A 14,882-nucleotide genomic window follows, 5' to 3' on the forward strand; every position below is an offset into this window, starting at 1 on the left:
GACTGATGGAGTGAGCAGGAGAAACTGGGATGTGTCCCAACCACAGGGATATTAGCTCTTTATAAAGGGCTTGTCTGGGCCACTGCCTCCTCTTCTCCTCTGCCTGCTGAACAGATAGATACCTGGCGAAGGGGGTGATTGGGTTACCTGTATCCTAGAAACCTTGAAAACCACTGGATTGAGAAATAAGAGAGTTGGGTTCTACTTCTATCCTTGTCCCGGCCCTGAATTTTGATCGTGGAAAACTTCCTAATTCCTCAGTGCATTGATTTCCTGATTGTTGAAATAATTATAGTAGATCTTCGAGAGTGTTTCGAGGTCTAATATGTTCCTTGGTGTTTGGGTCCCTTTATTTGCATAATATGAATTAGCACAGCATTTTTATTGTTAGTGACACTGTCTGTTGTTCAGGGAAACTTTTGAAAGAATTAATTAATGAAAAATGTTAGAGAGATAGAAACCAAAAGCTTAATTTTAATTTTGCCAAATTGTTTGTAAGACTCCTCGGTGAGCCGTCCTTGACTGAGAGGGCTTGCTGAGTGTGTGGTGCTGACTCTGGGGCCCTTGACGTCCCTTCTTTCCAATCACTTGATCTTTTATCACCTAGTGAGAGAGAAATGCTGGCGTCAGCCTGTGCTACGGGTCGTGAGGATTACAACAACAGACTCAGACATGGTCCTCTTGGTGGGATTCCAAGCCCAAAGTTCATTCTTTCTCGTTGCTTCTGCTAGCCTGCATTTGTCTCTTTGGAATGTGTCTGCACACTGTTATCTTTGCACGTTTCTTTCCAATTGAAGGGTATAGTTTTCCTTATGTTAAACTTGGGGTTTTTATCAGCAACCACGGTGACAAGGAGACATTGGTCATCAGCTGATTTCTTTCCTTTGGGGTGGTCTTATATGCTAGATTTTGGTTAGGTTTACTAGTTTCTTGGGTGAAAAACAATGAAGAATTTGTGAAACACTACACAACATGACCGAGTCTAGAGCACATTTTGCTGCATGAAATAAGTCAGTCACAAAAGGATGAGTTCTGTATAAGAATACTGTTCTAAAAATTACTGTTGTTATTAGTGTGCGCCCTGGAGTAGAAACCAATGTGCTGCTGAGCCTGCAGCAGGTTTATAGAGACAGTAAATCTCAGGGGGGCTGGGCGTGGGAATTGCCCCTCCTCCCTTATAGAGCCTTCAGGGACAATGCAGTTTCTCACCGCTAGGCCACCAGTTGTTGTTGTTGTTGTTATTAGGTGCTGTTGAGTCCAATAGTGTCCCTATGAACAACAGATGTGAACAGAGCTCCCTGTTATAAAAACTAGAAGACACAATAAATACAGTATCATTATCAGGTGGGGTTGGGGGTAGAGCAGAAATTACTAGACAGTGACTACTTACTGAGATGGATGAAGGGAAGGACAATATGGAACGGATGGATAACCGTGCATCGTGCACATTGCCGTTGTCATGGAATATAATATTCATGAAAAATTGAGTTTAGGGGGTGGGGAACACCAGTATGCATTATAAACTTTCATTCAGATCACAAATGTTTGCTCTGTGGCCTTTAAACAAACCTGTCAATGAATTGATCCATGTTTTTCAGATGAGCAGGCCTGGCTTGTACCAGCCGCCAGCCTGCTCTGCGGGCCCCTGGTTTGTGTGGTTTCTCGCCTTCACCAGCCTTCTCATTTACTACCTTTGCATGTTACTCTTTTGAGCTCTGTTGGTGAGATAATTGAGAATGATAGAAGACGTATGTGTTGAGGAAGTGTACCTTGTTTTTACTTCTAACCCATATCTTGGTAAATACTTCTTTTCATTTCCTGGTAGTTTTCATCAGGATGTTATTGTTAAGCTCAGCACTCACTTTGCCTCCTCAGCGTTTCCTCTCTCTGGCGGATCTCAAGGGGCATGGTTTTCAAGAGAAATGGAAGTTTGGTTCAAGTGAAGATTTTCTAGCCTGTTAATGGCAGGCTGGATTTAAAGCCACACTCCACCAAAATGGCCAGAGTTCAGATGTTCTCCAAACTCGAAACGAGACCCCTCGGAATCCCCGAGATTAGATGTGGAATGTGCAGACGATGGGAAAGCCCGCGCAGGGTTGGAGCAGATCGGCCTTGAGCACGTGGCTAAACCCAGACAGGGACCAGTCCGTCTGGATTAGTGTCTGGGTCGACAGCAGGAGGAACCTGTGGACAGACAGATGTACAAACACAGGAGAAGCCTAGAGCTGGACCTCGCAGAGGCTGCCACAGTGAGATCATTGAGGTGGAACGATGCCCTGCACAGACTGGCTAAGTGGAAAAGTCAATTGCAGAACACTATCCAAGGAGGAGAGCAGTGCAAATGGACAGATACCAAACTAACAAGCTAGTGGCTATTTTGGTGTAAAAATTGTCACACTTGGGACTTTTTAGATTTTTCTTTTTTTTTTTTTTTTAGATTTTTCTTTACAGTATTTTTATTATCTGAATTTTCCTCAGTTAGCAAGTAGTGTTAGAATAATTTTTTAAAGCTTTTAAGAAAAAACAAAATTACATCAAACAGGCATTTTCATTACATTAGTATTTGTAGGAGGGGAGCCCAGTACCAAACAAGTCAGACAGGGATGCCTTCCTGCCAGGGGCGCCTTCCTTCTCCTTGCTCTGGGCTTTTAATGCCAGGCAAGGAGATTTGCTTAAGTCTTTTCATGTTTTTTTTTTTTCTTTCTCAAGGACTCCTCATTGCCTGTTTCTGAGGAGTGCTTACCTTATGGGCTAGAGTATACTACACCTTTCTCATAGTCTGACAATTCTGAATTTAAAGTCTACTTGATTCTCACTCTCTCCTGACTTGTTTTTCCTCTTTGTTCACCAGTGTGATCCTGTTCACCATTTTTGGTGGACTCCTTTTCCCTTCCTGTTGTTGTTGTGGACTGTAGTGTTGGAACTGATCCATAGCTGGCCGCCCAGCCTGTTTTCAGAGGCAGTTAACCCCCACAGGAGGACATTATTCATCCTTCTTCCATGGAGCAGCTGGTGGCCTCGAACTGCATGCGTTTGAGTTGCAGAGCAGCTTCTTGCCACTAGGCCACTTGTTTTTCTTTTTGGATTGTCATTTATTTTCATTTTATGAAGTTGCTTGGCTAGTTCATAACCACATAGATAAACAGATGTGAAATGCCTTTCACTAGTGAATTCACCCAGAGGGCTCATTATAGCTGTGGAGGTAACATTTCAACCCATTTGCTTGTTTGGGTGAACTACAATTGAACTGTTTGAAACCAGTGAAACAAGTTTTATCTGTTTGTGTTTAAAAAGTTTTCAAGTGCTGGCAGGACATTCAATTTAATAACCCAAATCATGGTTTTTATATAACTAATGATGCCCTTTAAGAAATTATTAATATGTACATAGTAATTTTTTTATTATCTCCATCGTAGTTGCTTTCTTCTTGTTCATTTTAGGATTCTATCCTTTCATTTTTTCAGTGACTGTTTATTGAGCACAAGCTGTTAACTGAGCACAGTAGGTTGCTCAGTGGAAAAGAGAGAGAGTCTCTCCCAATGCAGAATGTATAACTTGGCGTAAGGGAAAAAAACCCACACCACAGCAGCCAACAAGTGAGCAGACTGTTGCATGAATGACCTTTTGATAGGGCTGTGATGTATACAGATTGTAATGTGATGTGAAGAACAGACACCTAATCCAGACTTGAGACACCAACGAAGGTGTTCTAGAAGTCTTACTAAACAAAAAATTGATGGATTAGTCTGAATTATTAAGAGGGAGAAATAGGGAGTAATATTTTCAACAGAAGCAGATTTCAGCCTTTGCCAAAATCCAGAGGCTAGAAAAAGTAGGGAATGTTGATAGAAGTAAAAGAAATTCTACAAGATTAGATTGTGAAAGTGGAGAGGCATGAAATAGCTACACAAATGAGTCAGATCAAACAAATTTGTGTAGACAAATCATGCTGAGGCATTTGTTGTACCCAAAGTAGGAGGGAGCCAAACAACTTATGTTACATAGTAATTTTGTATTTTAGAATGAAAACTCTTTAGAGAACAGATAATACACTGGATTGGGAAGATGAAAGGGAAAGAGACCAGGTAGGAAGCTGCTACAATAGCTAGAGGAAAGATCTTAGTGGTCCGGCTTAGGCTAGCACAATGGGGAAGGAGAAAGAAAACTCAGCTTCTGTATTGTTGTAGTTAAGTGCCATCAAGTCCATTATGACTCACAACATTCCTGTGAACAACAGACCTGAACCCTGTCCTGTCCTGTGTCATCCTCACCTTCTGCAACACACTTGAGCCCGTTGCTGCAGTCACTATGTCACTCCATTTCATTGAAGAGTCTTCCTGTCTTTTGCTGACCCTCTCTACCTTTCCAACATGATATCCAAGAAGACATCTCCTGGCAGCATGCCCAAAGTGTGATATCTGGAAGTAAAAGTAACAGGATCTGGAAATTAATTGTATGCATGAGGAGTTTTAAATTATTTGTGTGAATGTTTACAAATCCTATTGGGGTATATGTTGTGGGGTATTTTTTTGTTTTTCCCCCCATTCAGTAATTTCCAGACATACTGTTCTATAGTGTTAATTATAATTGATTAATATAATTGATTGGTTACTGTTGTCTAGTCAAATACCAGAAGAATGTCTATTTATGTATGCAAAGGCATTTGACTGTGTGGATCATGACAAGTTATGACTAACATTGAGAAGGATGGAAATTCCAGGGCACTTAATTGTGCTCATGCGAGACCTATATCTAGACCAAGAGACTATTGGTGCAAATAGAGCAAGGAAACACTAAATGGTTTAAAATGAAGAAGGGAGTGCTTTGGATAGTATTCTCTTTTTATAACTATTCAGTCTGTCTGCTGAGCTAACTATTTGAGAAGCTGGACGCTATGAAGAGGAGTATGGCATCAGGGTTGGAGGGAGACTCATCAATAACCTGCATTATGCAGATGACACAGCCTTGCTTGCTGAAGTTGAGGAGGACTTGAAGCACTCTAACATAAGATCAAAGAATACAGCTTTCAATGTGGACTGCATCACAATGTCAAGAAAACAAAAACTCTTACCTCTGGGACAACAGGCAAAATCATGATAGATAGAGAAAAGATTGAAACTGTCAACAACTTTGATCCACAATTAACACCGTTGGTACCAGCAGTTAAGAAATCAGGAGATGTATTGCACTATCAAAATCTGCAGTTAGGGACCTCTCCAAATTATTGAGGAGTAATGATATCAGTTTGAGGACTAAGGTGCGTCTGATTCAGCTCACTTTCTGGTCACTTGCTATGCAGCTGAGATCTGGAGAGTGAATAAGGACGACAGGAAAAGAATTGACGCCTTTGAGCTGTGGTGTTGGAGAAGAGCGCTAAACTTCTCGTGGATGGCCACGAGAACAAACATATGTCTTAGAGAGGGTGTAGCTGGAGTGTTCTTTGGAGGTAAAGATGATGAGGCTTCACCTCAGATATTTCGGCCGGCCATATGTATGAAGGAGGAAGGAGAGGAAGACCTGTGACCAGGTGGATTGAGATGGTGAGTGCAGCAATGGGCTCTAGTGTGACAGGAAGTGTGAGGTTGGCGCAGGATAGGACAGGGTTCATAAGGTCACTGTGGGTTGTACTCTACTAGAAAACAACAGTTAAAAACCTGGGGAGTTTTTTACTTGGGAAATGGACATAACTGAGTGATCATTTAGAGGGGAAATAAAGAGTAAAATGCACACAGGTTTAAGATCAATTATATGAGAGGTTTTCCCCCTGATCTGGCTATCTTTATTTATTCTTTCACTATTAAAGTTATTTACCAGTCCACCAGCAAGTACTATGTACTGTGCATCAGGAGACCTCAGATGTTGCAAATGATTAAGCACCCAACTCCTGAAAATTTGGTGCTTTGAACTCACCCACAGTCACTTCAGTTAAAATGCCATAGCTCTAAGGTCTCTATGGGGCACAGTTCTTCTGCCCCAGCAGAGTCACCATGAATCAGAATGAATTCCACAGCTACTGGTTTGATTTTTTGATTGGCTCTGTGTCAAGCGGAATACGAGGAAGTACAAAATGCATGCTTCCTACTTCCCTCCAGTTTATGCTCTCATTGAGGTAATAAGGCCAGTGAATACACATCGGATCTCCTTGTTGCTCTTCTCTCTAGCTCTGTCTAGCTTTTGTCAGAAACTTTCAAGGCCCTGAAGGATACCTGTCAAGTTTCTTTTCTGGCATTCAAATATCTAAAGCAATTATGCCATCCTACTTTATCCACCCTTTTTTGTCCAGCAGCTTTCTCATCAATCCTCCAACTTTCCTACATGTTTCTTGTACCTGTATGTCTTCTCCGGGCTGTCTTCTTTCCATTTTATCCACTAACCATATTTTCAAGGCTTACCTCAGTTACAGTCTCTTTTCCATAAAACTTTCCCCAAACTTCTCCAGCTTTCAGTAATATCTTTTCCATATTTAATTATTTTTATCAGTATCACTTACCTTGTTGTTGTTACATGCCATCAAGTCACTAGTAGGGACCCTGTGTATAAGAGTCTTAAACCCTGCTCTGTCCTGTGCCAACCTCATTGTCTCTGACACACCTACTCCCACTGCCCCAATCACCCAATTGATCCATCTCGTTGAGGGTCTTTCACTCCTGTATTTGTCCCTCCACCCTCCCAAACATGATATCCCTCTTCAAGGACTGGTCCCTCCTTGCAGCAAGCCCTAAGTATGTCAGACAAAGCTTCAGAATGCTTGCCTCCAAGGAGCATTCCGGCTTCACCCTCTCCAGGACAAACCTGTTTGTTATTCTAGCAGTCCATGGTATAGTCAACACTCATCTCCAGCACCACAGCTCAAAGGCATCAATTCTCTTTTTATCATCCCTTGTCACTGTCCAGCTCTCTGATGCATAGCATGCAATTGCAAAGACTACAGCCTGGATCAGGTGCACCTTAGTCTCCAACCTGATGTCGTTGCAGTTCATCTCTTGATTTCCTGGCTGCTGGTACCAAGAGTGTTGACTGTGGAGCCAAGAAAACCAAAACTGTTAATAATCTCAATCTCTTCATCATCCATAATGACGCTTCCAATTGGCCCAGTGCTGAGAATCTTTGTTTTCTTGATGTTGCATTTCAATCCATATTGAAGGCTGCAATCTTTGACCTTCTGCAACAAGTACTTCAGGACCTTCTCAGTTTCAGCAAGCAGGGTTGTATCATCTGCATAATGCAAGTTGTTGATGAATCTTTCATCAATCCTGATGTCACATTCCTCCTCAAAGAGCCCAACATCACGGATGATCTGTTCTGCATACAGACTAAAAAGGTATGAAGACATAATACATCTCTGGCGGACACCCTTCCCAATTTTGAACCATGCAGTGTTTTCTTGCTCTGTTCTGACGACTGCCTCTTGGTTCAAGTATAGGTTTCACATAAGCACAATCAAATGTTCTGGGATTCCCATTCTTCTCAGAGTCAGCCACATCTTGTGATCCACACAGTCAAAAGCCTTTACATATTCAATGAAACACAGATAGACATTCCTCTGGTACTCTCTGCTTTCAGCCAAGATCCATCTGACATTAGCTATAATATCCCTATTATCACTGTCTCTTCTAAACCCAGCCTGCACATTGGGCAGTTCTCTGTTGACGTGTTGCTTCAGTTGTTTTTGGATAATTTTTCAGCAGAATCTTGCTTGCTTGTGATATTAATGATATGGTTGGGCAATTTCTGCACTCTGTTGGGTTACCCTTCTTGGGACTGGGAACAAATACTGATATCTTTCAGTCAGTTGGCCAGGTGGCTATCCTCCAGATTTCTTGGCACAACTCAGTGAGCACATGCAGGGCAGGGTCTGTTTGTTGAAATATGTTAATTGGTATGCCATCAACTCCTGGAGCTTTTTTTTTTTTGCCTGTTCTTTCAGAGCAACTTGGACTTCCTCCTCCATCACCACAGGCTCTTGTTCACACATCATTTCATTAAATTCTTCTTTGTCCCCCCCCAAAAAAATCTTCTTTGTCCGCCAAATCCTGATGGTACAGTGACTGTATACTCCTTCCATCTTCTTTTAGGGCTTCTTGGATCATTTAACACTCTACCCAAAACATCCTAAAGTATTGCCACTCGTGGCTTGAATTTGTTTTCAGCTCCTTCAGTTTAAGAAATGCTGAGCAAGTTTGGCCCTTTTAATTTTTTGCTTCCAGCTCTTTGCACATTTCATTATAGTATCCTGCTTTGTTGTCTCAAGGTGCCCTTTGAAATATTCTTACTTTATGCATTTAGTTACATTCTGTGTATAAGTTAGGGTGTGCTTTTTAAAAAAATTTTATTATATATTGGTTTGCTCATAAAATTCATATACATTGTGTTTCTCATTGTTCTTCATTCACATTGTTTTTTGTACAATCATTCTTATGTATTATGTTTTATAAAATTCATCACCATTGGATCTTGCCCATCATTATGCAATTTTTTCAGGTCCCCGCTGGATCCTTCACATTTTCTTCACCCCCACCCTTCACGCACCAAACTGTACAACTCTGTGGTTTCTCCCCTACCCATCCGCACCCCTCTATTCCCATCCCTTCCCCCCTTGGGTCCCCATACATGTTTTTCTAATTATCCTTCTATTTTTACAATAATTATCTTAATGCAGTATTTGTTCTTTAGAGACTGAGTTAGTTTACTCAGCATAATGTTCTTTAGTCTCTCCCAAGTTATATAGTATTTTTCAAAATTTTTGCTCCTGAGTGTATTGTGTGAATGTTCCACAATTTCTCAATCCAGTCAGTTGTCATTGGACATTTGACCTGTTTATGTGTTCTTGTATTGTTGAATAATGCTGCTATGAACATTGGCATACAAATCTCTCTTTATGTCTTAGTTCTAATATCCTTGGGTTATATTCCTACTAGTGAAATAGCTGGATCATACGGAGTTTCTTTGTTGAACTTTTTGAGTGGTTGTGCCGTTTTATAATTTCATCAACAATGTATGAGAGTTCTCACCTCTCCACATTCTCTCCAACATTTATTGTTTCTCTGCTAAACTTTGCCACTGCTACTGAGATGAGATGGTAACTTATTGTTTTGATTTGTATCTCTTTTGTTGCCAGTGATTTGGAGCATTTCTTCATGTGTCTGTTGGCCATCTTAATGTTTTCCTATATGATGGGTCTTTCTATGTTTTTTGTCCATTTCGTAATTGGGTTATCTATCTTCTTATTCTGGGGGCCCAGGAGTATTCTGTAAACTTTTGTTATGACAACCGTGTCCGAGACAGTATTGCAAAATGTTTGTTCCCAGTCAGTAGGTTTTCTTTTCACCCTGTTGAAAAAGTTTTTGATGAGCACAGAGATTTAATTGTTAGAAGGTCCATTTCATCAATTTTATCCTCTTCATATTGTACATTTCTCAGTGTATTTGGCAGTCTTTTTAAACCATAGATTAGGTTGTCTAAGCTTGCTCCCAGTCTGTTTCTTACAAACTTTATGGTTTTCAGTTTTACTCCCAGGTCTCTGATCTACCTTGAGTTGATTTTGTGTATGTGAGATGCGGATCCTGTTTCAACTTTCTGCAGTTAGCAGTCCCTAAGTGCCAGGCATAGTAGTTAAATTTCACAATGTGGTTACCTTCTGGGAGAGGCTCACAGGGCATTTTCCTTAGTGGGGAAGGTTCTGGTCGTCATTTTAGAAAGACTGACTTACTGTTGTTGAGCTGGAACCAATTCATAACTGACCTTTTAGCAGGTTTTCAGAGGCTGTCATTTGCACAGAGGATATTGCACATCTTTCTCCTCCAGAGCAGCTGGTAGATTCAGATCAGCAGCCTTTGATTTGGCAATCCAGCTCTCTCCCCACTAAGCCGCCCAAGCGCCCTTTTAGACAGAGATCATTAATGTACCTTTTCTCCTCTATGTAGCCCGGATCTGAACTTTTTCTCTCCCAGATTTCAAGGTTGTTCTTCCACTACTACAAAATCCCTGGGTCTCATTCCAGTAGTTGTAATTTCACATCTCCTATCCCTGCTTTCATCCCCTATATACAGCAAGACCTTTTTCTCTGAAAGTGTCAGATCCAAAAGAGACAAATTTTTACATGTACCTCACAGAAACTCCTTTCTCCCATTTTGGTCCAAGTAGGACATTGTAGGAAGACTTCACAAACTATATACTCAAACAATTAATGCTTTAGCTACTAATCTATATCTATATATGTTAGTACTGTCAGAGAACTGCCAGAAGGTCAAGATGGGTAAAGAAGAGGCTGTGACACTAGGGATATCATTACTCTTATCAGATGGATTTTGGCTAAATGGAAGGAATTCCAGAAGACTGTCTATTTGTGTTTTATTGACTATGCAAAGTCATTTGACTGTATGGATCATGACAAATGATGGCTAACATTGAGAATAATAGGAATTCTAGAAGTCTAAATTATGCTTATATGAAAACATATTGTGTGAACAGAGCAACAAACATTACATGATTTGGAATAGTAGAAGATGTGCATCAAGGCTGTATCCTTCTCTGTGCTTATTCAGTCTGTGTGCCAAGCAAATTATTTGAGAAGCTAGACTTTATGAAGAGTATAGTTTCAGGATCAAAAGAAGTCTCATGAAAAACTTGCATTATGCAGATGACACAACCTCGCTTGTTGAAAGCGAGGAGGACTTGAGCTGCTTGCAGCAGAGAATCAAGAACTATAGCCTTCAATATAGATTGTATCTCAACATCAAGAAAACAGAAATCCTCACCACTGGGCTAGTGGGCAACATCATGATACGTGGAGGAGATGGAAATTCTTAATTATTTCATCCTGCTTGGATCCACAGGCAATACTTTTGATATTAGCAGTCAAGAAATCAAAAGACAAATCATAGAGTTTTGGAACGTCTGCTCTCAGGGACCTCTCCAAAGTCTTGAAGAGTAGTGATGTCAGTCTAAAGATTAAGGTGTACCTTTTTCATGCCATAGTCTTTCAATTCACATGCTATGTATCTGAAAGCTGGACAGTGACTAAGGATGACAGCAGAAGAATTGATGTCTTCGAGTTGTGATGTTAGAGAAGTATGCTGACTATCCCATGGACTGCCAAAAGAACAAGTACATATGTCCTGCAGAAAGTGAAACCAGAGGGCTCCATCCAGATAAGGAGGGCGAAGCTTCATCTCACATGCTTTGGGCATATTGGTAGGAGAGGCTAGTCATTGGACAGGGACCGTGCTCAGAAGGTGGAAGGTTAGCAGAAGAGAAGAAAACCCTCAACAATATGAATTGACATGGTGACTACAGCAATAGGTTTAAGTGTGTCAGATTCTGAAAATGTTACAGGATAGGATAAGGTTCAGATTTTTTGTTCATAGGTTACTCGACAACAGTAAACAACAGCAACAACATCATATCTGTCAGTCCTGCAAGGGAACACAGTTGGTTAAACAGAATTAATATTTATTTTGTAGATACCATGTAGCCAGGCTACCACTTGAAGAGTAAATGAACTATCCTTAAATTGTTAGAGGAAAGAAAGAAGTAGTATGCCAATAATAATCAGAACAGTATTCTGGGTTTTTAAAATAGGTAATGAAACTTCATTCACATATTTCACAGTTTTCTTTGTGCTACATTTTTAATGAATAAATTGTTTAAAAAACCCTCAAATTGATATAGTTACTTTTGCCCATTTCCTCAGATGTCAAACTGCCTTCCAGAGTGATTGTACCAATGTATAATCAAAGTGGAAACTATTGAACAATATCATTAATGTCATATGCAAGTGAAATCTTGCTAAAGATTATTCAGAATGACTAGAACAATACATTGACAGAGAACTGCCAGAAATTCATAGCCTATCGTGAAAAGGGCAAGGACTGCATAAGGATGGCCATACCTGACCTTTACCAGCTTCACAAAGGGGAGTTGTCCCTGTCAATAGCATCAACAACACAAAACCAATTCTTGTAAGGTCAGACATGCTCCCATCCTCCTGTATCTCTTTCTACTCATCTCAGCACCAATCTTACAGCTTTACTGGGTCCACAATCTTCTATAATAGCTCAGTGACCACAGAGAACTGTATTGAGAAAGCCTAAAGGATATAGTACAGGTTAGTGGCAGAATACAGTCAGGACAGCTTCTGAAATGTGCTCACAGGCACTTTAGACTTGAGCCTCACAGTTTTTAGCCAGTGCTACAAAGTCTTCAGTCCTGTGAAAAAGGCTTTCAGCTCCACTTCCTTGGCAAAACAGTCTCAAAGTCTGTCCATCTCATGCCATATCTCTGCTTCACGCTGTGGCTACCATAGCTGTTGCCCCTAGAGGTCCTGGTCTGACTGGCAGAAGAGGATCTGGTCTTTAAGAATAAGTTGCATTCTCTTGCTTGTTTTTTTTCTGGTGGTAAGATTCCTAATTCTGCTTATGGGTCTGCTCAATTTCATGATGAAACTAGCCAATCTCCTTGTGGATTGATGAGACTAGCGAGTCACTTTGTGCCTAGGCTGACACACCCTGTTTGTATTTTTCCACCCATGGCAAAATAAGTTAATGGATAGTGAAGCCATTTTGAACAATAAACCCTTAACTCCACACCTATGAACTATGTAAAGGACAAATAAATTTAACTTGAGGAAGTATAACCAGTATGTTCCTTAGAGACATGGATGGTAAACCTTCACCTCACATACTTTTGTCATGTTGTTAGGTGGGATCAGTACTTGGAAAAATATATTACGCAGGGGAAACCAAGGACCAATGAAAGAGAAAAAGACCCTCAAGGGGAGAGATTGACACAATGAAGTTGAACATGACAAGAGATTATGACAGTAGTTTAGGATGCAGCTAGGTTCAGATCTGTTGTTGATATGAGTTATAGTCAACTTGATGAAAACAACAGAGGCACTTTTTTGTCATCATGCTTCTAGGGTGGTAGTGATTCTGGCAGCTGTCATGTAAAGGCCAGTGCTGAGGCACTGGGCATCCCTCAACAAAGAATTATCAGTTCCAAGATGTCAGGAGTGTCGACATCGACAAGGATTTGTCTAGAACTAGTTTTATCACTGACCCTGAGTCGGTCTCAGTTACTCAGGTACTGACTACATTCAGTCAAAGTCAGCATGGAAACTTGCTTTTTTCCATAGATTATATATTTCTTGCCTGGCAGAATTTACTATCAAATATTTGCAAATATAATTAGTTTTCATTTTTAATATGACATTTTATATGTTAAGAGCACATCCAAAATAATTTTATTAATCATTAAATCCACAAGATGTTTTGTGTTTGTTCTTAAATTTGTTTTATTATACACTCAAACAAATGATTTTCCATGTCTTCCTTTAAAAAAGTAACAAATAAGAGGCCTTTTTATCAAATTAAGAAGAGGGCTGGTGGCTTAGTCCATAGCCTTTTGCACTGCTAACTTTTGCTGTGATAAAAGGTCAGTGGTTCTAATCCACCAGTTGTGCTAAGGGAGAAAGATGGACAATCTCCTAAACCCAGTAGAGGGTTGCTGTGAATCTGAATGAATAGATTCAATGGCAGTAGGTTTAGTTCTGTTTTGGCTTGTGAGATTAGAAGAAATAAATGATAGTACTCATTTGTTTGTTTCTTTTCTTTTCTGTAGACTGACCGGGAGAGAATTTTTTTCTCGTTTCCCAGAACTCTACCCGTTTCTTCTTAAGCAGTTGGAAGCTGTAGCCAATACTGTGGACAGGTAAGTCACAAATTACGTGGTGCATAGTTAAATGAAGGATATGGTTGGATTTCTTTATTGAGAATTGCGGAACTGGACTTTGCATGCACTTCTTCTTTGTAACATACTGGATTAAAATAAGAAAATCTTTACTACACCACATTTTCTAGCTTACTGTGGTACAGTAGATTTTTACCTGAATAAATTGTGTAAAAGTCCTGTTACAATTTTTAATCTTGTTTATGATGTTGTACTGAAACTCTACCTGACATATTTTGTGCATATTGCAAGGAGGGACCAGTCCTTGGAGAGGGATGTCATGCTTGGGAGGGTGGAGGGACCGCACAGAAGACCCTCGATTAGATGGATTGACTCAGTGACTGAAGTAATGAAAGTAAGTGTATCAGAGCGATAAGGTTGGATCAGGATAGAGCAGGGTTCAGAGCTGTTGTACACAGGGTTGCTATGAGTCTCAGATGACTTGATGACACAAAACAATAACATAATGTTATATGGAACTAGTTCTTTAGAATCCCATGATAATTTCTTTTGTTAGGAATTACTGTTTTGTTCTTATTTTGTAATTTGTGGATTTACATACTCAACTTGTTTACTACTTCCCTGAAATTTTTCCCCTACTGGCTTATTACAGGTGACCACTGGGAAACTATAGCAGTTAGTTGTCCAGTATGGTCACCTGTGATCACAAGTGGTGTTGGTTTACCTGAACAAGATTGACTTGCCACTGTAGATTCATTAAACAAAGCCATTAAAGAATTTCCAGTCTGATCAAAGTATATAAAGAAGTTCACCATTGTCCTCTCAGTGTATGGGCATCTTTAAACATGTACATTTACCTTCTTCCAGCAATTTTTGCAGTTGATATGAGTTTATGCTATTTATAATGGGAAAATAAAACTATTTTCATGAACTTTACTTGTGTTCGACACATTTCTTCACATTTGTAGTTTGTCCAGTGAGTCTTTACTGGTCCTAGTGACTGTTTCTGTAAGTCTGCTGGGATAGTAAAGTTTCTCTCTAAAGAGGCTTGGATGTACTGTATGAACAGTGTTGTAAAACAGGGTACTCTAGTTGTGATGGCCCTTATTATAGAATTGTGTGTAGAAGCTCAATATATGACCTTAGCAGTAAAAGAACAATTTTAAAAAAGGAAAACGAGGTCTTTTTTTTTT

General features: G+C 40.0%; 1 protein-coding gene across 1 annotated transcript in view; it reads left to right on the forward strand.

Moving 5' to 3' along the window:
* Positions 1 to 14,882, forward strand: part of THADA (thyroid adenoma associated) — a 588,067-nt gene that overhangs the window by 225,412 nt on the left and 347,773 nt on the right. Inside the window, exon 26 of the mRNA XM_006882320.1 lies at positions 13,621 to 13,710. Within this exon, the coding sequence (XP_006882382.1) occupies positions 13,621 to 13,710 (90 nt within the window). The remainder of the gene's footprint in view (positions 1 to 13,620; positions 13,711 to 14,882) is intronic.

This window comes from Elephantulus edwardii, unplaced genomic scaffold (assembly GCF_000299155.1).
Source record: "Elephantulus edwardii isolate Elephantulus edwardi_28Jun2011 unplaced genomic scaffold, EleEdw1.0 scaffold00019, whole genome shotgun sequence".
Classification (NCBI taxonomy): Eukaryota; Metazoa; Chordata; class Mammalia; order Macroscelidea; family Macroscelididae; genus Elephantulus; species Elephantulus edwardii.